This window comes from Geotrypetes seraphini, chromosome 19 (genome assembly GCF_902459505.1).
Source record: "Geotrypetes seraphini chromosome 19, aGeoSer1.1, whole genome shotgun sequence".
Taxonomy (NCBI): Eukaryota; Metazoa; Chordata; class Amphibia; order Gymnophiona; family Dermophiidae; genus Geotrypetes; species Geotrypetes seraphini.
In genome coordinates this window covers 19,909,215-19,931,316 of record NC_047102.1, presented here as the reverse complement: position 1 = coordinate 19,931,316, position 22,102 = coordinate 19,909,215, and the positions used below count along the sequence as shown (strand labels likewise).

General features: G+C 43.3%; 1 protein-coding gene across 3 annotated transcripts in view; it reads left to right on the top strand.

Annotated features, from left to right (window-relative positions):
- Positions 1-10,087, top strand: part of CDHR5 (cadherin related family member 5) — a 95,114-nt gene extending 85,027 nt beyond the window's left edge. For all 3 annotated transcript variants that reach the window (XM_033928631.1, XM_033928630.1, XM_033928629.1), the window contains exons 14-15: positions 6,843-6,979; positions 8,944-10,087. In XM_033928631.1, the coding sequence (XP_033784522.1) occupies positions 6,843-6,979; positions 8,944-9,432 (626 nt within the window). In that variant the 3' untranslated portion in view covers positions 9,433-10,087. The remainder of the gene's footprint in view (positions 1-6,842; positions 6,980-8,943) is intronic.
- Positions 10,088-22,102: the final 12,015 nt, after the last annotated feature.

Sequence of the window (22,102 nt, the reverse complement as noted above, 5' to 3'; positions counted from 1 at the left end):
AAGGCTCTCCCTGCAGCTCTCTTTGCCCTTCCTCCACTGTGCCTCTCACTCCAAGTCACACCACCCCAACCTGGAGAGGGGGAAGGGAGAAAGCTCCCTCTAATGTCAGCTTCCTGCTGGTTCTCTGCCTTACCGGGACATACAGCCTTTTAGATTCCAATGTTTTGGCTGGACTGCAAACAGGCTTAGAATACTATGTTACAGCTTGTCTGTGCTCTAACTGGTTGAGGCGAACCCCCCCCCCCCACCCCTCCATACAATACTGGCAGGAGGGAGCCCAACTCCTGCAGAGGTGACCCCCCACCGTCCCCTCAAATACGGGCAGAAGGGATCCCAAGCCCTCCTGCCCATGATGCCCCTCCCTAACCCCCGATCGCCCCCTGAACCCCTGTGACACCCCAGCAAATGTGCCTAAGGCCCCGCCCACAGGAAGGGCCTAAGGCAGTGGTCTCAAACATGCGGCCCGCCAGGTACTATTTTGAGGCCCTCAGTATGTTTATCTTAATCACAAAAGTAAAATTAAACAGTTTCTTGATCATATGTCTCTTTAGCTTTAAATGACAATATTATTATTAAGACATAGCCAAAAGGAAAGATTTATAAACTATAAAGAGTTTTACCTCATGCAAAATTGTCATTTTTTAAATAAGACATTAACTCTTTTTTTCTGAGGCTCTCCAAATACCTACAAATCCAAAATGTGGCCCTGCAAAGGGTTTGAGTTTGAGACCACTGGCCTAAGGCAACTGAGTCAATTTCAGTTGGCCCAGGTGCCTGGCCCAATCAGGCCCTAGGCCTGCCATTCAGAGGATGGCAGGCTTGCTGGGCAAATGGGCTTGGGACCCGTCCGTACAACTTAATGTAAGTTCGGGGGGATGTCGGGGGGTCACAGGGGGTTCAGGGGGCGATCGGGGGTTTGGGGGGCAATCGGAGATCCGGGAGTGGTCGCGGGGGTGGTCGCCATGGGCAGGAGGGCCTGGGATCCCTCCTGCCCGTATTTGAAGGGGGTAGGGGGGTCACCTCCATAGGAGGGGTTCAGGGGTGGATCGTGGCAGGAGAGATTGGGCATCTCTCCTGCCGCAGTTCATGGCAGTTCGGGGGGATCGTGATTGTGACAGGGGAGTTGAGCCATCTTTCCTGCCGCGATAGGTGCGGTGGGGGGGGCAGGTTGCGGGGGCTGCCGAGTTGATCGTAGCAGCTGCGATCAGCTCAGCGGCCATTATTCGGAAGTTATACCTGTTTTGACTTGGTATAAGTTCTGAATGGGCAAACTGTTAAAGTTTTTACAAAGAAACATAGAAAATGACAGCAGAAAAGGGCCTAGTCTGCCCACTAATGACCCACCCCCTAACTACCTCCATGAAGAGATTCCACATGCCAATCCCATCTTTTCTTAAAATCTAGCACGCTGCTGGTCTCAATTACCTGTTGTGGAAGATTATTCCAGCGATCATAGAAACATAGAAACATAGAAATTGATGGCAGAAAAGGGTCATAGCCCATCGAGTCTGCCCATACCAATGACCCACTCCCTGATTCTTACTCCCCTATAGATCCCACATGAATATCCCATTTCTTCTTAAAATCTGACACGCTGTTGGCCTCAATCACCTGCTGAGGCAGCTCGTTCCAATGATCGACCACCCGTTCGGTGAAGAAGTACTTCCTAGCATCACCTTGAAATTTCCCTCCCCTGATTTTCAGCGAGTTACCGAGGGCCCTGTAAGACTGAAGATATCATCTTTCACCTCTATACGCCCCGTGATATATTTAAAGGTCTCAATCATGTCCCCCCTCTCTCTTCGCTCCTCCAGTGAGTACATCCGCAGTTTTTTTAACCTTTCTTCATACGTGAGATGAGTTTGGCATCATCGGCGAATAATGTAATTTTAAATAGGATTGGGCCCAAGACCAAGCCCTGCGGCACTCCGCTGATTACCTCCGTCGTATCGGAGAGGGTACCTTTACCACCACCCTCTGAAGTCTACCTCTAAGCCAGTCCCTAACCCATGCGGTTAATGTTTCACCCAGTCCCATCGAACCCATCTTGCTCAATAACCTACGGTGTGGGACGCTATCAAATGCTTTGCTGAAGTCCAAGTACACGACATCCAGGGACTTCCCTATATCCAGCTTTCTTGTTACCTAGTCAAAGAAGCTGATCAGATTTGATTGGCAGGACCTTCCCTTCGTAAAACCATGTTGATGGGGATCTCGCAAATTCTCCTCGTTCAGGATCGTATCCAATTGGCGTTTGATTAGTGTTTCCATAAGTTTACTCGCTATCGATGTGAGACTCACCGGTCTATAATTCGCAGCCTCCGTCCTGCATCCCTTTTTGTGGAGTGGAATGACGTTAGTCGTCTTCCAATCCAACGGGACTCTTCCTGTACTTAGGGAAAGATTGAAGAGCGCGGATAACGGTTCCGCCAGGACATCACTCAACTCCCTGAGCACCCTAGGGTGTAGTTTGTCTGGTCCCATAGCTTTGTTCACCTTGAGTCTTGATAGCTCATCATAGACACTGCTGGCGTATATTCGAAATTTCGAAACGGGTCTTCCGAGCTTTCCCTAAGTCTTGGTCGGGCAACCTCTCGCCCTTTTCCCTCCTCTAAAAACACCTCTTTTCGCTTTAGACATTTAGAGGCAGGGTAAAGGCCTAAGCTGGTTTTAGATACATCTAAAACCAACTTTGATTATTGGTACTTGGACGATCTGGCTTTTTGATCATCCAAGTACCGATTTAGGCCACTTTTTGAACGTTTTTTTAAAAATTATTATGAGCCCCCTAGGGTTTATCTGTGTTCTGAATGTGTGACCAAGACTAGGTATTCTGGTAAGAATGAAGGTTAAGAAGTGTTATTGGTATCAAGGCCCCAAGTAGGAAGACATTTGTCTATTCTTTCAGCCGAGATCGTTGTGGGTTTTTAAAAAACTTTTCTGCATGCGCCCTCCTGCTCTCCCCTTCCAAGCCCTGCTCTTGACGCCCGACTCTCCTGCTCTCTGTCGCCTTCCCTGCAGTGTGAGCCTACGGGTTTAAAGCAGGGCTGCACTGCAGCATGCAGCCCCGCTTTAAATCTGCGGGCTCGCACTACAGGGAAGGCGGCAGAGAGTAGGAGCTTGGGGCAGAAAGCAGGGCTGGAAGATCGGGGCAGAGAGCAGGGACAGGTGCCGCAGGTTTCATTTTTGGGACAGAGCTGCAAGATCGGGGCAAGCAGGCAGGAAACATGGGGCAGAGCAGAGCTGGAGAGTTGGAAAGACGTTTTCGACTGGTCCCCAACAGTTGCTTTTCAGGATGAGCGGAAAGCCCAGTCGAATCGCAAAATTTGTTTAGTGAATCGTGTCCCTGCCTACTTTAGATGCAGTTCCCCTCATTTGCATGCGCAGTTTGTAATCAAATCGCTATACAAGTTAGTGACTACTGCAGGAGGAAAATCTGGTCGCAAAGTGATCGTAAACCGATCAATACATGATCGGTTTGCTTAGTGAATCTAGCCCTAAGTCTGCAGCATAGTGTTATTTTCCAAAAGGTGTGTGGATACATCCCCAGCTTCCCTTTGAATAAAATATGCTGATAGAGTGAGAAGATTCTGTAAAGGTTAAACTACCTTGAAATCATCAATTGTAAGCGTTTATTCTTTACTTCATGTTATTAAATAAAGTTGTTCAAGAACTACAGAGTCTGGCTGATAACGCTAAGATTACAGAAGGGTTAACTGAATAGGAGCTTTATACAATTGCCAGTATAACTCAGAGTGAGTTATTTAGTGCTTGGCCATTCAGAGGAGTACTTCCTTTTTTTAGTACAAAACCTGAGGACAATCTATGGTAAAGACTATTCAGTAAAGCACAATGTTTGCTTTGTGTAGTTTAATTTAGTGGTTCTGCTACTTATGATTTGCTAGGATGATTAAAAAATGTCTTTTAATGTTTTTCTTTTTTCTTTAGTTAACACACTTTATTTTTTTTACTGTGTTTCAGTCTTGTCCGGTATTAATATGCTGAATTTCATCACACCACCGGACACCACAAGTTCATTCGTTTTAAAAGCAGTTCATGATATTTGACAACAGGGTGAAAATACTCACAAATGCTTTATTGAATTCTCTTTCCTTTGAACTGTCTTCTTATGAATTGTCATAGACCTGAAATGACTGAGAGAAAGGCCCCCTTTAATCAAGCTGCATTAGAGTTTTTTCCATCACCAGCCATGGCAGTAAAAGCTCCGACAGAGCTCTTACCACAGCAGCCAGCGATAAAAAATCCTAACACAGCTTGATAAAAAGGGGCCTTAGTTATTTACATGTGATAGTCTGAGAGCTGTACTTGATTGAATTTTTGCTAGCTTTGTTTTGTTGCACGGAAATAGACATTGTTTGTGTTGTTTGGTTTGCCTTCACACTGAGAAAAGCACCAAGCCATGTGCTATTGGTTTGCTTTTACAATGGATAAAAAGCACCAAGTTATTTGTGTGTGATATTCTGAGGCTGTTGGTGATATGTTTTGTGCATAAATAATTAGAACTAAAATTATTGTCTGGACTAAAATATCACTAGTATGAGAGCTGATGTTTGGCTTTCTGTGCACAATTAAGAACCCAGCATGCCTCACAAGTTGTACTTTTATTGATGTTCTATGAATAAAAATTAGAACCGCTTCCCCCCACACACACACACACTATAGGCTTAAAATGTTTATTTGCAATTCCTTAGCCAATAAAATTACATAAAATCATAAGAACATAAGAATTGCCGCTGCTGGGTTAGACCAATGGTCCATCATGCCCAGCAGTCCGCTCACACGGCGGTCCTCTGGTCAAAGACCAGTGCCCTAACCGAGACCAGCCCTACCTGCGTACGTTCTGGTTCTGCAAGAACTTGTCTAACTTTGTCTTGAATCCCTGGAGGGTGTTTTCCCCTATAACAGACTCCGGAAGAGCGTTCCAGTTTTCTACCATTCTATGGGTGAAGAAGAACTGCCTTATGTTTGTACGGAATCTATCCCTTTTTAATTATAGAAAGTGCCCTCTCATTTGCCCTATCTTGGAGAGGGTGACCAACCTCTCCTTATCTATTAAATCTATTCCCTTCAGTATCTTGAATGTTTTGACCATGTCCCCTCTCTCAATCTCTATTTGAGGGAGAAAAGGCCCAGTTTTCGCTGTATGGCAATTCTTCCAGCCCCTTAACCATCTTAGTCGCTCTTCTCTGGACTCTTTCGAGTAGTATCGTGTTCTTCTTCATGTACGGTGACCAGTGCTGGATGCAGTACTCCAGGTGAGGGCGCACCATGGCCTGGTACAGCGGCATGATAACCTTCTCCGATCTCTTTGTGATCCCCTTCTTTATCATTCTTAGCATTCTGTTTGCCTTTTTCGCCGCCAGCACACATAGCGTGGACAGCTTCATCGACTTGTCGATCAGAACTCCCAAGTCTCTTTCCTGGGAGGTCTCTCCAAGGACCGCCCCGGACATCCTCTGTTGATGCCCATTCCTCGAGCCTGATTATGTCATGTTGCAGATCTTCGCAATCCCCCTGTGTCTTCACTACTCTGAATAACTTCGTATCGTCTGCAAATTTAATCATCTCACTCGTCGTACCTATTTCCAGATCGTTTATAAAGATGTTGAAGCGCTCCCTTTATTCCTTGGCCATCCAACGGTCCCACCACTTCTTTCTTGGGTCGTTTCCTCTTAATATATTAAAATAACGGCTTGAAGTTTTTCGCCTCCTTAGCTATTTTTTCCTCATTGTCTCTTTTGGCCTCTTTTATTTATTTATTCATTCAAATTTTCTATACTGTTCTCCCAGGGGAGTTCAGAACGGTTTTACATGCATTTATTCAAGTAGTCAAGCAGTTTTCCCTCTCTGTCCTGGCAGGCTCACAATCTATCTAACGTACCTGGGGCAATGGGAGGATTAAGTGACTTACCCAGGATCAGAAGGAGCAGTGTAGGTTTGAACCCACAACCTCAGGGTACTGAGGCTGTAGCTTTAACCACTGCGCTACACTCTCCCCTTTTACCGTCTTATGGCACCTGCATTGATGTTGTTTTGGGCTTATTCCAGTTTTCATCAGTTTTTAACCTTTTCCATTCCTTAAACAAAGTTTTTTTTTTTTATCTCTGATCGCTTCCTTTACCTCTACAGTGAGCCATGCCAGTTCTTTGTTCTTTTTCTTCTTTGATCCCTTGTTGATACGCGGTATATATAGATTTTGTGCCTCGGTGACCATATCCTTAAAAAGGGACCAAGCTTGCTCTAGCGTTTTTACAGTGTTCATCCTCTTTTTAATTTTCTTCCCTACCACACTTGAGTTTGCAGTCTATTCCCTTTTTGCATGTCCTTTCCTCTTGTGTCCCTTTCGATCTGTTTTGCCTGCGATCCGGTGAATCTTCCCCTCTATCTTCCTGTACGGTATCCTCCGGGTATACCGGTTCCCGAACCATCGACTCTCTCGGTCGACTGTTGGCTTTCCCCTTCTTCCTAGTTTAAAAGCTTCTCAACTTCTCTCATCTTTCTGCTTTGAGGGGGAGATGTAGGAACGAAAATTAAGACTGCAGGGATGGGGATGAAAAATGTGCTTCACTGTGAGATGAAGAGGGAATGGGGATGAAAATGTGGGGACAGTGAGGGAAGAGGATTGAATCTTTGGCCCTGCATATCCATTTATCTTCCCCTGTGCACTGTTTGGAGCTTTATGCTTTTATGAATGAGCTTCCTGCTTTCTCTTCTAGTACTTGCTCCACATCCAGGAAAAACTTGAATATCATCACTATTTCCGAAGCAAAAGTGGTCTCTTGAATGTTCTCTGATGGTTTTGTGTGTGTGTTCCCTTGCAGTGCAATTTGAGTACACCGCAATGGATATGGCAGCATTGGGGTCATCGCTGGCAGTTCTACTTTTCATTTGCGTCATCATCGTAGCTTTCCTGACCTTCAAACTCTACGGAAAGCCCAAGGCAACAGGCACAGACAATGTAAGAAAATAGCCTCTGTCCCAACTGCCGGCCCTTGTTAATTGTATTAAAGCAACTTCTGATTGGAAAATGATAGGCTTTTTTTTTATTTTTTAATTTTAGCAAAAAAGCTTATTCATTTAGAGTGTTATTCTGTAAACTATGTGGTTAATAATTTGTTGGGGGGGGGTTGTAACTTTATATATGTATATTTTACTATGTAAGCCTCCTAGGAATAGCTGGGGAAAACAGTTTTTAAATAAATAAAAAGAATGAGTAAGAAGAATTCATTTCTATGTTAACATATTAATTTGGATCTGGTTATGAGGGGCTGCTGAAAAGTTCTCAATCCAGCCAACAAAACTGGGGCAGTCTCTCCATCAAGGGCTATATAGTACACTTAGTTCAGCAATTTTCATTCCATTGGAAAATTACAGAATGAAAAAAAAGTGGAAACTCGCTGGATGTATAGCCCTCGATGGAGGCTGCCCCAACTTTGTTAATTGGGCTGAACTTTTCAGTGGCCCCTCATGTGTACATTATTACATTGATAACAGAAAACGACAGTAGTGCAAATGCAGATTTTATATATTTTCCTAAAATTAGCATGCATAATATACAAGATGTTTGAAAGATCTACTCATGAATAGCTATTAGGTCTACTGTCATTTCTTTCTAATTGAAGAGGATCCAGGACCAGAGATTCTCTTATGGATTTTTTCCCTTCTTTTTCAGGAATAAGTTTTTTTTTAACCCCAAAACCCTGTGTAATTCTTTAAGCTATTTTGGTTATCCCTTCCTCTTGATCTACACTCATTATTATCTTCTGTTACTTTCTGCAAGAATCTAAAAGATTTTCTATTTAGGAAATCTTACGTAATACATTCTTTTATTTTTTTTTCTTTTGTTAAGTACTTTAAACCTTCATTTGTTGGGATTTGGTGGGATACGAGAACCATATTACATTTCTCCCTCCGGATTCGTGGGGGATAGGGGCAGAGCCGGACCGCGAATGGTGAAATACCGCGAATATCTTCTGGTCCGGCTCTGACCCACCCCCGCCTCCCTCCTGCCTTCCCCCGGCATCCTGGCCTTACCTGCTGGTCTAGCGGGCTTTCGGGGCAGCAGCGATCTTCCTATGCTCCTGCCCCATGCAGATCGACAATAGGAAATAGCTGCTGTGAGTTCCCTTAGTGTATGGTGGACAGCCGCCCTGGTGTTTATCATGGAAGCAGGGTCTGGGGTTGAGTGAAGGAAAACAATCAGGCCAATGGTCAGGTGGTGGCTCGAATATAAACCAAGACCCTCATTTTTTACTAATTTTTTTGGCCCCAAAATCTGTTTATATTAGAATATATATAGTATTTTTATATCCATGGGGAAAAAATGACTTCCAAAACATCCTTTTTATAAGCAGCTTTGGGTGACTTCTTGCTCCCTTGCTGTTTGCAAGCTGGAAGAGGTTTCAATTCTGAAACTGAGGCCCTCAACATTGGTAGCATGAAATATTGCTACTCCTTGGGTTTTGGCCAGGTACTAGGGACCTTGATTGGCCACCATGAGAATGGGCTACTGGGCTTGATGGACCATTGGTCTGACCCAGTAAAGCTAATCTTATGTTCATTTTGAGGCCATGGCATTCTTTTCCATTAGAAACCTGCGTATACCACCATTCTATACACCAGAACCCTACTCTACCAGAAATTCAAACCAAAGCTATATTGTTGTAGAGCAAAATACTAACACTCTGGAGAAAATGCTTCGTATGAAGCAACGTTACAAGGAATTGCTGTGGGGATTAGTAGCAGAAAAGATACAAAATCCAAAAATGGCATGCAATCTTGAATTAATTAAAAGAATTGCTATTAATATTAATAAAGCAGTAATAGAAAGCAAACTGCCCAGCATATTTCTTTGCAGAGTTATGCACTGGTTGACTGTTATTCTGCGAGGGTTTATTTTTGGTTTTGTGTTTGTTTTTTCAGAGGAGCTGGAATACAAACGAAAAAGGGAACTTTGACACTGATGATGAAGAATCTGATCACAATGGTGTTGCAGGTCTGAACTTGGCATTTGAGGACGTGGAGTTTAGTACAAAGGAAGAAGTGCTAAATGTGTCCTCCCAACCAGAGCTGGAAGAGAAGGGAAGTTCTGAGGCCACACTGTCCTACCAGGAGTCCCAGGAGGAGCTAGACACAGATAGTGAGAAGAACATGAAATCCATCCTTACCAAGGAAAGGAGGACAGATGAGGGCTACAAGGCAGTATGGTTTCAAGAAGACATTAAGCCTGAGACCAGAGAGGAAGAGGATGGGGAAGATGATGAAGGGGTAAGGGTTGAGGAGGCAGAGGAAGAAGATGAGCAGGATGATAGTTATGATACAGCCTGGGAAGATCATGAGCTCCTAGTGAACTTCAGCACACAGACTGTTACCGACACTGACACCGATAGGAATGAGAATACTTTGATGTAGCCAAGCTGTCAATTTTCAAATCTGCTATGACAATGTTCTGCCAGTACTCAGAGATTTGTGTCTGTCAGTGTATGAAATAAGCCTGAAACACTTCAAATGGGGACCCTAACAGAATACAGTGATATCAAAGATAAACACCTTGATAGTTGGCGTTTTGTACTTGCTGTACTTGAAGATAACTTTGTCTTGAGCTCCCAATAAAAAGGCATGAGCTAAATCAAAACATATAAATCTCAATAATAATAACAATGATGAGAATTTTAAATAGCGCCATCAGTGTATACAACATTGTTTGAGATAACTTGGAGTTGCAATGTCCCTGCTTAGATTTTGAAGTCTGAGCACAGGAGAGATGGAGAGCTGAGTTATACAATGGACAACTGCAGTGATTCTGTACCCTAATCATTAGGCTGTAGCCAATGTATGCAACCAAAAACAAAAAATGAGTTCTCTTTTATTTAGATAAGGGCTTAAGGGCTAGATTCACAAAGCAAACCAATCATGCACAGATTGGATTGTGACCCCTTTGCCACCAGATTTCCCTCCGGCCTGATTCACTTACCTCTCTGCCGACTATCCTTCGATCTGCACATGCAAATGAAGGCAACGGCATGCAAAGTAGGCAGGGACGCAATTCACTAACCAAAACCCTGCAACACCGACTGGGCTGGCGGATCACAAACAAGCGACTGCAGAGGACCAGTCACTCAAGCCTTTTCCGACTGCCCTGCCTTCTGCCACCCTGCTCTCTGTCTTGTCAGCCCTGATCTCCTGCAGCCCCAACTCTCGCGCTGCCCAACTCTCCCACCATTCCCCGCAGTGCAAGCCCGTGGTTTTAACCTGCAGGCTTAAGCGGGTTAAAACCACGGGCTCCAAAAAAGTTTTTAAAAAAATCTCTGCTGGGCCCAGAGGTCCAGCACATGCGCTGGGATCGCTATAGAGCGATCTGGGCAAGCAGTTAGAGACAGAAGCCAATCACAGATACATTAGCTATTTCTGTTAAGTGTTTCTTTTCAGCTTCATCATCACAAACTCTTGTGAAACCCAAGAGAAGATCCTTGGGCCTTACACTCTAAATCAGTGATCTCAAACCTGCGGCCCGCCAGGTACTATTTTGAGGCCCTCGGTATGTTTATCCTAATCACAAAAGTAAAAGGCCTGTTTCTTGATCATATGTCTCTTTAGCTATGAATGACAATATTATTATTAAGACTTAGCCAAAAGGAAAGATTTTACCTCATGCAAAATTGTCATTTCTTAGGCCCTTCAAGTGCCTACAAATCCTAAATGTGGCCCTGCAAAGGGCTTGAGTTTGAGACCATTGCTCTAAATGGTATACTTTCTCTTTTTAACCAATTTTGCTTTAATATTTGCTTTGAGAGTGCCATCAAATAGAGACAAATTAAACATTTAGATTTACTCATTTATTAAATCAAATGCATTTTATACAAACATTCAATGAAAGTCAAATTTTAAGCTGCTTTGTTTTATTTAACAAACACACAGTTGTAAAGCCTGTTTAGCTCTGTCTCTAGATCATAGTTTTAAAACTGACCTGTACACGTATATCACTTGTACAATAGTGAGTATCAGCACACGTGTATGTTGTTTTTCACTGTAGAAAGTGTCAAGAAAAGTGTGGAATTACTTGTAAATTTCATGACTCCACATCATTCTTTTCTTGGTAGGGCTGAGAACTTTTCAGTGGCCCCTCAAATAACATGTGGTGCATATTTTTGAAGCAAATGGATGTCTCAAAATGCTCAAATGAATATCCTGCAAATCCTGATTTTGCAAAAGCAGAAAAAGGACATCAAAGGGGTATGGGATTTGATATACTGCTTTTTCTGTGAGGTTTACACAAAGCAGTTTACGTGGGGCAACAAATTGTTAGGTGACTTACCCAGAGTCACAAGAAGCAGCAGTGGGAATTGAACTCACAACTAGAGAGTTGCACAGGGACAGAAATCAAACCCTTTCCCACTCATCCCCGCTGGAATCAAATCCATCCCTATAAACTTCAGAAGTAGTTATTTCATTTAATTATGCTACTGAATTAAAGGCTCTGGTAGAGACCCATTTACAAATAAGCAAACACACTTTATTAATTTGGAAATATTAATTGGGAAGAATACATACTTTGTAAACGGGTTTCTACCAGAGCCTCTAATGTAAATATAAAATATAAATACTCAGCTGATGAGAACCCCCAAGCTGTCAGCCGAGGACTTCCTTTGTAGTTGGCTGGGGGTCCCTTTTGCCAAGCTTGGCAGGCAGCAGTAGCGTCCCTGAGTCACACATGCTGGCACCTCAGTGGCTCATGGATGTTGCCAGCGACTGCTGTGCTTGGTGGAGGGGAGTTCTGGCCGTCTCTAGAGGAGGTCCTCTGCTGGCGGTGCTTGGGGATCCCCACCAGTCACAGCAAGGGTCAGCAAGTACTTCAACACTGTAGAAATAAAACCAGAAATGCATTTCTTTTTCTTTTGAACACAATACAAAGACATCTGCAATATACATTTCCCAAAGCTAACATATTTTAGTCAATACTATTTTTTACCTTTGTTGTCTGGAGACTTATTTTTCCATCAAGTTGGTCCCAGTTTCTTTTTTCCACTTTCCCGTCTTCTGCAAATTCTTTTGTTGCTGTCCATTGGTTACTCCTACCATGGTCCAGCATTTATCCCTTTATCATCTTTCGCCCCTGCCCACCAGCCCCATGCCCAACATTTCTCCTTCTGTTCTTTCACCCCTCTCCAGCACCATGCCACATCTCTCCCTCCATTCCCTTCACCACTATGTCCAATATTCCTCCCTCTTGCATCCCTTTCAATCTGTCCCACCGTTCCCTTTCCAAACATCTATCCCTTTCAACTTTCTCTTCCCTATAATCTGTACCTCACTCATTCCCTATGACCCTAAACTTTCCTCTTTCTTCCATTCCCCGTGTACACGATCATTTCTTTCCCTCTCACTGACACATCCATTCCCAATTCTCCCTTTCTATTCCCTCCCCCACCTCAGCATCTCTTTCTCTCTCTTCCTCCCAAGTTCATGACTTCTGTGTCCAAAAATGCACTCCCCCTTCATCCCCTCCCTTCTGTGTCCCTTGTTGGCCTCTCACATTCGAGTCCTGATAACAGCAGGGGTTGGAGGCAGCTCGAGCCGAGAGGCTCGTCTTCTTTTCCTGCCTGCAGCAAGGCACATGTAGCTGATCCGGAAGCCTTCCCCCGACGTCAGAGCTGATGTCTGAGGGAAGACTTCGCATCAGTCATGTGCAGCGAAACTTGAGACCACCAAAGATGAAACTTCAAAAACTTTTTCTGGGTCAGACCATATTCTAAAACTGTGCAATCAATGCACAGCACAGATATCAGTAACTTATTTATTTGGTTCTTGATGTATAGAAATTCTACTCAACCCCAAATGGAGAAGCATTGAGTGGTTAGAATTTCATACTGAAGGAGAGAGCAGAAAGGTAGATTTGAGGAGGTGGAGCACTCCTTCTCTGTACTAGCACTTTGCCCTCTCCTCGAGCATAAAACTCCACCCACTCAATGCAACAGAATTGAAAGATAGGTGGCCCTGGGCAATTAGCCGGGTTTGCCTTGTACAAGTCTTGTGAAATCGGAAAATATTCATTTGAAGGCTCTCTCAATGTCTATGCCCCCTTTTCTAGTAGTAGTAGCAGCTGACTCCACGAAGGAAGTGACATTAAAAACCTGCACGGCAGAGGGCTTTTCATGTGTTTTCTTTCATAGAGAACCTCCCACCGCATCACATGCTATTCTGATCGATGCATTTCTATGGGGGGTGGGGGGAGGGTTGGGGTTTATTCCCTGCCTTTTTTACCTGCTGCCGGAACTTTCAACTGCTACGTTGAGAGAAAAGCTGTGCAGGTCCGCCAAGTCACAGAGCTTAGCAGAATCGACATTCGGCCCTGCATGCTGCATGTGACCGACGCGAAGCCTTTCCTCCAATGTCAGAGGAAGACTTCTGGGTCAGATATGTGTGGCGTGCTGCAGGCTGGAAAAAAAGAAGATAAGCCTCTAGGCTTGAGTTGCTTCCAACCCCGCAGGATCCCAGCGACCCAAGGGGGCGTCTCCACAGGATTCCTGCGACTCAAACCTGTGTGATGCCTGTCGTCCTCATTCCCATGTAGCTCTCTATTCAGAACCTCAAGGTGCTGAGACAGCTGCTCTAACCATTAGGCCACTCCTCCACTTGTCCAACACTGCAGGTGCCAGGTTTTGTGTGAAACTAGGGAGGACCCAATATCAGGATGCCAACAGCAATAAGTAAACAGTAAAAAAACAAGTCTGAAAAGGACACTTTACACATCTAGAATACAAAAAGGTACTCTAATTGAGCTGCTGGTCACTGGTGGGATTAAGGCAGTGGTCTTCAACGCAAGACCTGCGAGCCAATAGTGGCTTGCAGAGATCTTCTGGAGTTCTCTTCCTCCCCCCCCTCCCCCACCCCGTTCTCATTCCAGGCAGCAATGCTCTTACACTCTTCGGGTGTCTCCCTTTCCTCCCCATTCCCGCGATCCAGCATCTATTACCCTCCTCATGCGATTCTTCCCCCCCACCCCAGGTAGGATTTGGTGCTTACTCACCTTAAATCCAGCGCGCTGACATCCTGTGCGCGATTGTCTGGTGGCATTGTTGGCGCGTTTTTGTCTCGTGCGCTTTTGTCTAAGTACCGCAAAACACAGATTCTGTTGGAGCCATGGACTGACCTTGTCAGATAAGTGGTCTACTTTCAAAATTTTTGTAGAGTTATATGTTTTGCCACACCAGCGGAAGCAAGTTTTTTGCTCCATTTAATGTGTTATGATTGAAATCCCGAGCAAACAAAACAAAATACTGCAGACTTTGTACACGATGCAGGCAGACTTTATTTATGACGAATAAAACATTTAAAAACCTTTTACCAGGCAAGGGACCCAACACGGTCCGTGTTTCGTATAATCTTCATCAGGGGTCCAATAAGTGACGTGCTGAGGAAATCTGAAACGCTGGTGACACGTGTCACCAGCGTTTCAGATTTCCTCAGCACGTCACTTATTGGACCCCTGATGAAGATTATACGAAACACGGACCGTGTTGGGTCCCTTGCCTGGTAAAAGGTTTTTAAATGTTTTATTCGTCATAAATAAAGTCTGCCTGCATCGTGTACAAAGTCTGCAGTATTTTGTTTTGTTTGCTCTGGATTGTTTTTCACTGCAGACAGTTGGACCATTGTTTCTTTACTTCGGTTGGGCTTGATGATTGAAATCCCAGCACTTTTCCAGCGACATCGTATCACTGCTGTGGCGCCTTGCTGAAGAGCTTTGGAGCACATGTAACATTTAAAAAGTCTTTAAGTGAAACTGGTGACACTATTTTGGGGAGACTAGCCCAGTATTTAAGAGTGGGGTGTTTTGTTCTATAAAGATGGATGTATGGCAGAAAGTGAAGGAGAGAAAACCAGCAAATGAGCAGGAAGGCCTTGAAAAGAGAGTTAAGAGCACAAACAAGAGACTGGGAATAGATGAGTAGAAAAATAAAATCACCAGACAACAAAGGTAGGAAAAATGACTTAAGCTTCTTTGTATCTTACTGATCTGTTGGGGTTATTGGATATGAGAATCTGCACATAATATATGTAAACTGCTTTAGTTGTACCTCAGAAAGGTGCTGGTCACATCCATAAGCCTTTTTATGTACCGTACTTTTACCTTTGTTATCTATATTTCAGCTGAACCTAGAAGAGTGATAAATCAAATGTCGTAGATAAATGCCAGTTTTTACAAATCCAAATTGTGAATAGGGTTTCTAAAATAACCAAGTAAAAAGCAGAATGTGCACAGAAACGTAATCATTTATTTAAAATGAAGTTTCACATATTTTCCCTAAAGAAAATAAAGTTAGTTTTCTAACACTTATTGTAGAAGTTCAATAATTTGGTTTTATTGTCTTTCATCATTTCACTTCTTAGGTTTTCTACTTTTTCTTTTTTTTTTCTCTTTCATCTTATTTCCCTCTCAAAGTATCCTTTTTTATTTTTCTTCTCATCTCTCATTACTTTTTATTGCATTTAATAGCTTACAACACAAGTATAAAGAGATTATGTCCTTATGTTGATAATATCTTTTCCAGTAGATAAGTGTGCCAAACTAGGCAAGCGGGTTATCTTCCCATGACCACGAGCCATTACTGAGGGAATCTACTCCAGATTTTTTTCTGTCCCTCCTACTTCATTGTGAGCTCTACTGCCACCTGCAGTTAGTACCCAGTAATGCTAGAGCACCAATCGGATATGTGAAGTAAGGACAAAGAGGGGACACCCCAACAATAAAATACAACTGTTTTATTTTAGCATAAAACACTGTAACATGGAATGAGCTAGCAATAGCCAATAGAAGCATCAAAGGAGCTCAGGTACTACCCCTTGAGACGCTAAACATATTATAGAGTATTTTTCAAGGCCCAACAGGCTGATTGGCATCCAAGACACAACCTGGAGAAGCACTAACATAATGAACGAATAGGCAGGTGCAGGAAGGACAGGACAGGAGTCTAGAATGACACACCTATCTACTAGAAAAGATATTATCAAGGTGAGGACAATCTCTTTTTCCAGTGCAATAGGTGTGTCATTCTAGACAAGCTGGACATACAAAAACAGTCCTAGAAATCCAGGGCAGGCTGACTGTGCTGGCCTGCAGCATGGAGGAACCAAAGGCAGAGTCCTCACGTGCCGCAACGTCCACCCTGCAAACCTTGGCAAAGGTGCACAGCATGAACCAAGCTGCTGCTCTACAGATCTCTGGAGAGACTGTTTGAGCCTTGGCCTAGGATGAAGCTACACTTTTGGTCAAGTTTCAAGTTTATTTAAAATATACCGCTTAATCAAACTTCTAGGCGGTGTACAATAAAAAATATCAAAAAAACAAATTAAAGATTAGAGATACTAAACAATACCAGTGTATATTAGTAGAATACATGACATGACATATAAACTTACTTCAAACAAATGGGAAAAAGAGGGCAAGAACTACAATCTTTGGAGAAAAGAGCACAAAAAAGGAAAAAACAATAGGTGAGGGTAAAAACTACAAAGCCTTGTTTTAGTCCTTTAGTGCCTTGACAGAAAACTGGGGACTGTTCCCCACAGACAATCTAGGCCGAGGAAATGGCCCAACAGATCCATCTGGGAACCATGGCCCTGGAAGCAGGCATGCCACGCTGGGAAAAATGAATAAGCACAAACAGATGATCAGAGTCTAAACTTATTGATGACCTCTAGATAGTGAAGAAGCACTCTTCCAATGTCCAGCATCATCAAAATGCAGTCCTGCTACCTAGAACCTGGAGCTGTAGACACAGGCAAATGATTTACATGAAGTGCTGAAACTACCTTCGGCAGAAAAGAAAGAACCGTGTGCAAGGAAACTCGTCTCCAAAATTCTGAGGAAAGGCTCACTATCAGAAAGAGCCTGGAGTTCTGAAACTTGACATACTGAGGTCACTGTAACCAGAAACACTGCTTGGGGCATCAAGTCCAAGAGGGATGCTTCAACCAGAGGCTCAAATGGTGCTTCGGAGAGGCCTCTGAGAACCATGTTAAGATCCCAAGAAGGAAATGGTAACTTGATTGGTGGTCTAACGCGGACAACACCCCTTAGAAATCTGGCAATGTCTGGACCAACTAGGGTTGGTCTACGGTCCAGGGCCCTGAAACAAGAGCACCTGGTGACCTGCACCTGAAGCAAAAGGGCCGCCCGGAGAAAGGCTAATACCACTGAAACCAGAGCTGAAAATGGCTCCACATGCTCTTGAATACAGCAATGCTGGAAGGTTCTCCATGCCTTAGCATAGGCAGAAACTGTGGTTGACTTCTTAGACTTGAGAAGAGTGACAAGGACTACATCTGAGTAACCTGTACACACTAACGCTTCATGGTTCATAGCCATGCCATAAGAGCAAAGTGATCCAGGTTCTCCATGCATATTGGATCCTGGGAAAGCAGGTTTGAATGCGCCTGCTACTTGAGTCCATTACCCGTTTGAAGGCGATGCTCGTGTTCCTGGGCAAGTCACTCAATCTTTCAGTGCCCACAACTTTGAATGTCAGCTTTAAATGCCAAAGCCACAAAAAGGCGGTATACAAGTCCCCATTCCTTTCTCCTTCAATTTTTACATTCAATAACCTATTGCCTCCAGTGCAGCTTGCACTGCTCCTAAATTTTCTCCATGTTCCTCCATTTTATTCTCTACCTCCTCCACTCTCCAATGCAAGTCCCACCTTCTCCTTTAGTCTTGTTGTCATAATCACAATTTCAGCCTTCATTAACACTAGCTACTCTGTGAGGTCTCCTAACCACCTCTGGAAATCCTCTCTGGTGATTGGGAGTACCTGCACCTTTTGATCTTGACCATGTGCACCAGCCTCTTTCCCACCACCATAGCCAGGTTGTTCCTCTGCTAACTTGGGGAGAGAACAGCTCAGGAGGGTCCTGGCATGGGGGCATCCAGTGGCAAGAGGGAGTGGGCATCCTTCCTGTCTCTCTGGGTATGTCACTGTAACAGGGGTGACTATCATCATTGGCAGGTTCAGAGACCTGCAGTTGTCGTTGGGGAGGTACGGTGGCTCATAATTTGGGGAGTGCAGCAGCTCAGCTCCCGCTTTTTTAATTTTTAATTAATGAAGCAGACATTGTGCATGTGTAACACACATAGCATCTGTGCCCATTTAAAAAGAAAGGTATGGCATGTTATAACTATATTAATTTCAAGGTTGAACTATGGGTAAGTTATTGGTTTTGATCAGTCATGTTTTTTTGGATCGCTAAAAGCGATCACTTTTTTTTTGTGCATCGGGAACCCATATTAGAGCATCAATCGCTCTACTAGTTTACGTGGCATTTCAATATTAATGATCTTATTGCATGGCCAGATCGGAGAATGAGAGATTGTGTACATAAGCACGCAGTGAGCTGTTCTGTGCATTGGGTCACCAAATCCAATTGTCACTAAACCAGTCAATGATTGTTAGTCGATTGCTGATTTTAGTGCATCTGGGCCTCATACTGGTCTCACCTCCACCAAAGCTGAAATCCATCATAAGAACATAAGAATTGCCGCTGCTGGGTCAGGTCCATCGTGCCCAGCAGTCCACTCCTGCGGCGGCCCCTAGGTCAAAGACCAGTGCCCCAACTGAGTCTAGCCCTACCTGTGTATGTTCCGTGCAATGAAAATATCTATATCCTTTCTAAACTATGTGGGCTATTTGAAAATTAAGAAAAAAGAAAAGTACAAAGGCCCTGATTCAAGTAACTTAGTTAATTGGTGATAATTGTAACTTAGTTAATTGGTGATAATTGATCATGTCTTTAAACCAATTAACAACTGATTTTTAAACAAATGGATGCACCTATGGGCACCTCCAATGTGGCTGCTGTTCTCTCATCTACAGAAGCACTTTATGTTGCCTAATACCACTGTAAGCCTAGCTAACCCCAGAAGTGGCGTTAGGTGTTGCAAAGTGCCCCCATAGCCGCAATTCTCGTGAATGATAGGTGCTGGAAATGTAGGCCTTTAAAACCCTTTCACGAAGCGGCAATTCTAGAAATGGCACCATTGCGTAATTGACATGCAAACAGCGGACACCAACAACAGCGCCTTCAAGTCCGGACAATCGACCTTAATTTATTAGGACCCAAAACAAGCCATGTTTCGGCAAATCCACCTGCATCAGCGGTCAATTACTGGATACACAATCAAATACACAGAAACAGCTAATCGAAGTCGGGCTCCACCACAAGTACTCAAAAGAGCCAACAGTAATCCTGAAGCCAAACCACTATTTCATTGTGCCAAACTTTAGCACATGTGTGCTTCCAATTGACATGATGAAATAGCGGTTTGGCTTCAGGATTACTGTTGGCTCCATTTCAGTACTTGCATTTGATTAGCTGTTTGTGTAGTTGGGCATCCAGTAATTGACCACTGACACAGAAGGATTTGCCTAAACATGGCCCATTTCGAGTGTTAATAAATTAAGTTTGATTGCCTGGACTTGAAGGCCCTTTGGCCCATGTTCTGTAAATGGTGCCCTAGTGCTACCTATCTTGTTATAATCAGCACACTAATTGGCTGTGTTGATTAAAACTCAATTAAAATGCAATGTAAAAAAACATAGGTGCTAAGGGTGCTTCCAAAAAGGCCATTATTCCACCAACAGAGGCGCCTTATGATGTCTATCACCACTGTTGGTGTGGTTAACATCAGAAGTGGCATTAGGCATCATTAGGCACTTCCGTAAGAGATTCTCATGAAAGGTAGGCGCTGGAAATGTATGACTGATGCGTGATCAATGGCCGTTTATAGAATCTGGCCCTTTATGATTTTCTTTCTGTGACTTGTCCTCTGGTTCCCGCTCTATCTTGCTATTTGAAAATTGGCCACATAAAGTTATTATATCATTCCTGCCCATTCATGACAAAGCATTACCCTGGTAAAAGTCAGACTGTGGGATTAAGTGTCACTAGTAAATGGATTTAGAAGCTGTCCACTTTAAACCACAGCAAGAACAGAATGATGATGTCACAATGGTGTCACTGTCACAGGACAGCTTGCAGGAGATGTGGCGTTTCCATAGAGACTCAGTGTATTGGTCTTGAAGTTAGTAGCTTTGCTCATATTGAGATGGAAGGGACTGACAGAGCCTTGGCTACACCTGAGTCTGTTCAGGTAGGTTGAGGCACCTGATGTTCTACAGCTATTCCTCTTTGAAGAACAGACCTGGTATGGTTCACAATGACTTAGTAATGTAGAAGATAATGTCAGATAAAGACCAAAATGGTCAATTCAGTTTGCCCAATAAAGTGGCTCCTGCAGGTTAAATTCTCTCCCCCCCCCCCAAAAAAAAAAAAATACCTTTATGGATGTAACTACCACTCCATACAAGTTAAACCCATGCTTATGTTTAAGCTTTGTGCAGGTTATCCTTCAATGCTTTTTTATGTGGTGGTAACTACCTCTCTATATATCTTTATAGCTGAAACTGATGCTCCTTGCAGGTTACTCTCTCTGTTTCTCCCCTCCTTAGGAAATGCAAAAGTCAATTCATTGCTACTTTGTATTAAAGTGCTCAAAACTTGTGTAGCCAGCATCTCACCAGGGGGTAGGAGTAGCTCTGGAGGTCCTACACAAAAGAGATCTACAGGGGTGATGAGAAGTAGAAAACCATAAACCTAGTGCACCTAGAGTGAAATAAAGGTTCCTAGAAGATAGGAAGAGGCTAAGCTCAAAGTCACAAAAAGACAAGTAAGCATCAAATAAAACACCTTTTTTGGTGACCTCCAAACTGAAGTAGAAATCCATCAAATACCAAAGACTAAAAGTAGAATATAGAATTAAAAATCCCTAGACTGGATGCCTCTTTCATCGCCATTAGTGCTCTGGACAATAAAATGTCATCCTTCCATCCCTCCAAGTCACGGAGGTGGATATTCCCTAGGTGGAGATATGAATAATGGATACTGGGACTTGCTCTCATTCCCCAATGCACAAGTATGAATATAGTTGGCAAAATATCTAAAGAATACTCCATGACTAGGAGGTGAGGGAAGCACCTGAGAGGCCGATCAAATGCACTTCAGCACAGTGTTTCCTCGGCTCTAAGTTGTTCACTTTTTGCCTCCTTTCAGTTAGTTACCACCACCTCCCCTGATCTCTTATAGCTGTTCTGAGCTTAGCTGGCTGTGGGTGGAACGCAATCCATAGCCTCTGGTCAGAAAGAAAATATTGTACAGGATTCTGGTTACAATACCCTTTGAACTTTCATACAGTTTGGAGAAAGTCCCGCTTCCATTGCCTCATAGTGTAAAGTGGATTCAAACTTAGGAGCACAGGCTCCAGAATGTCAACACAGAAGGCAGAGTTCTGGAGATCCTAATTCATTACATTCCATTTTCCAGTTATTTATGAAATCTGCTTTTTGAATTCTATCATTCCACATTGCAGGCATTCACCATCCTTTAAGGTTATTGTCCATACAAGAAAATCTCAAAGTTATGATTGACAGTTTTGAAGCTTGCTGAATTCTCATACATCTAGTATTTAGTGTTTAAAGCTTTTGTTCTGAGGATCCCTGATTTTTATACCAGGTAGGAATTTTTCTTTATTTGGACAGAGAACAGAGGGATGCATTTGCTTTTAAGCTTCTTTAATTTTCCTCAGATGTCTGCAATCTGTCCAAAGGAATTGTTTAAGAGATTCTTGGTTGAACTCATTAAACTACCCATATGTGTCAAAAAACGGAATTACGAGTCTGTTTTCTTGGAGAGATCAACTGAGGAAGAAAGGATTCAGAGTATACTGCTAGTTTCTTTTGTATTTGAATCAAATAAAGAATCTGTATTGAGACAACCTTTCTGTTTTAAAAAGTTTGAGACCAAAATTCCACCACCATAACACTGTATTAATTAAATTGTTGACGCTGGCATTTAAATGAAACAAGAACAGTGGAGAAGTTCAATAGTTACAGGTGTGCAAAATTTAGTCAGAAACTATGCCTAATTAGTGCGATGGTGTTTCAGCCAAACAGGGCTATACTAAAGAAACAGCTCCTGAGGAAGACCTGTCACCAAACACTTTATTACAAATATCACTGACCATTTTTGT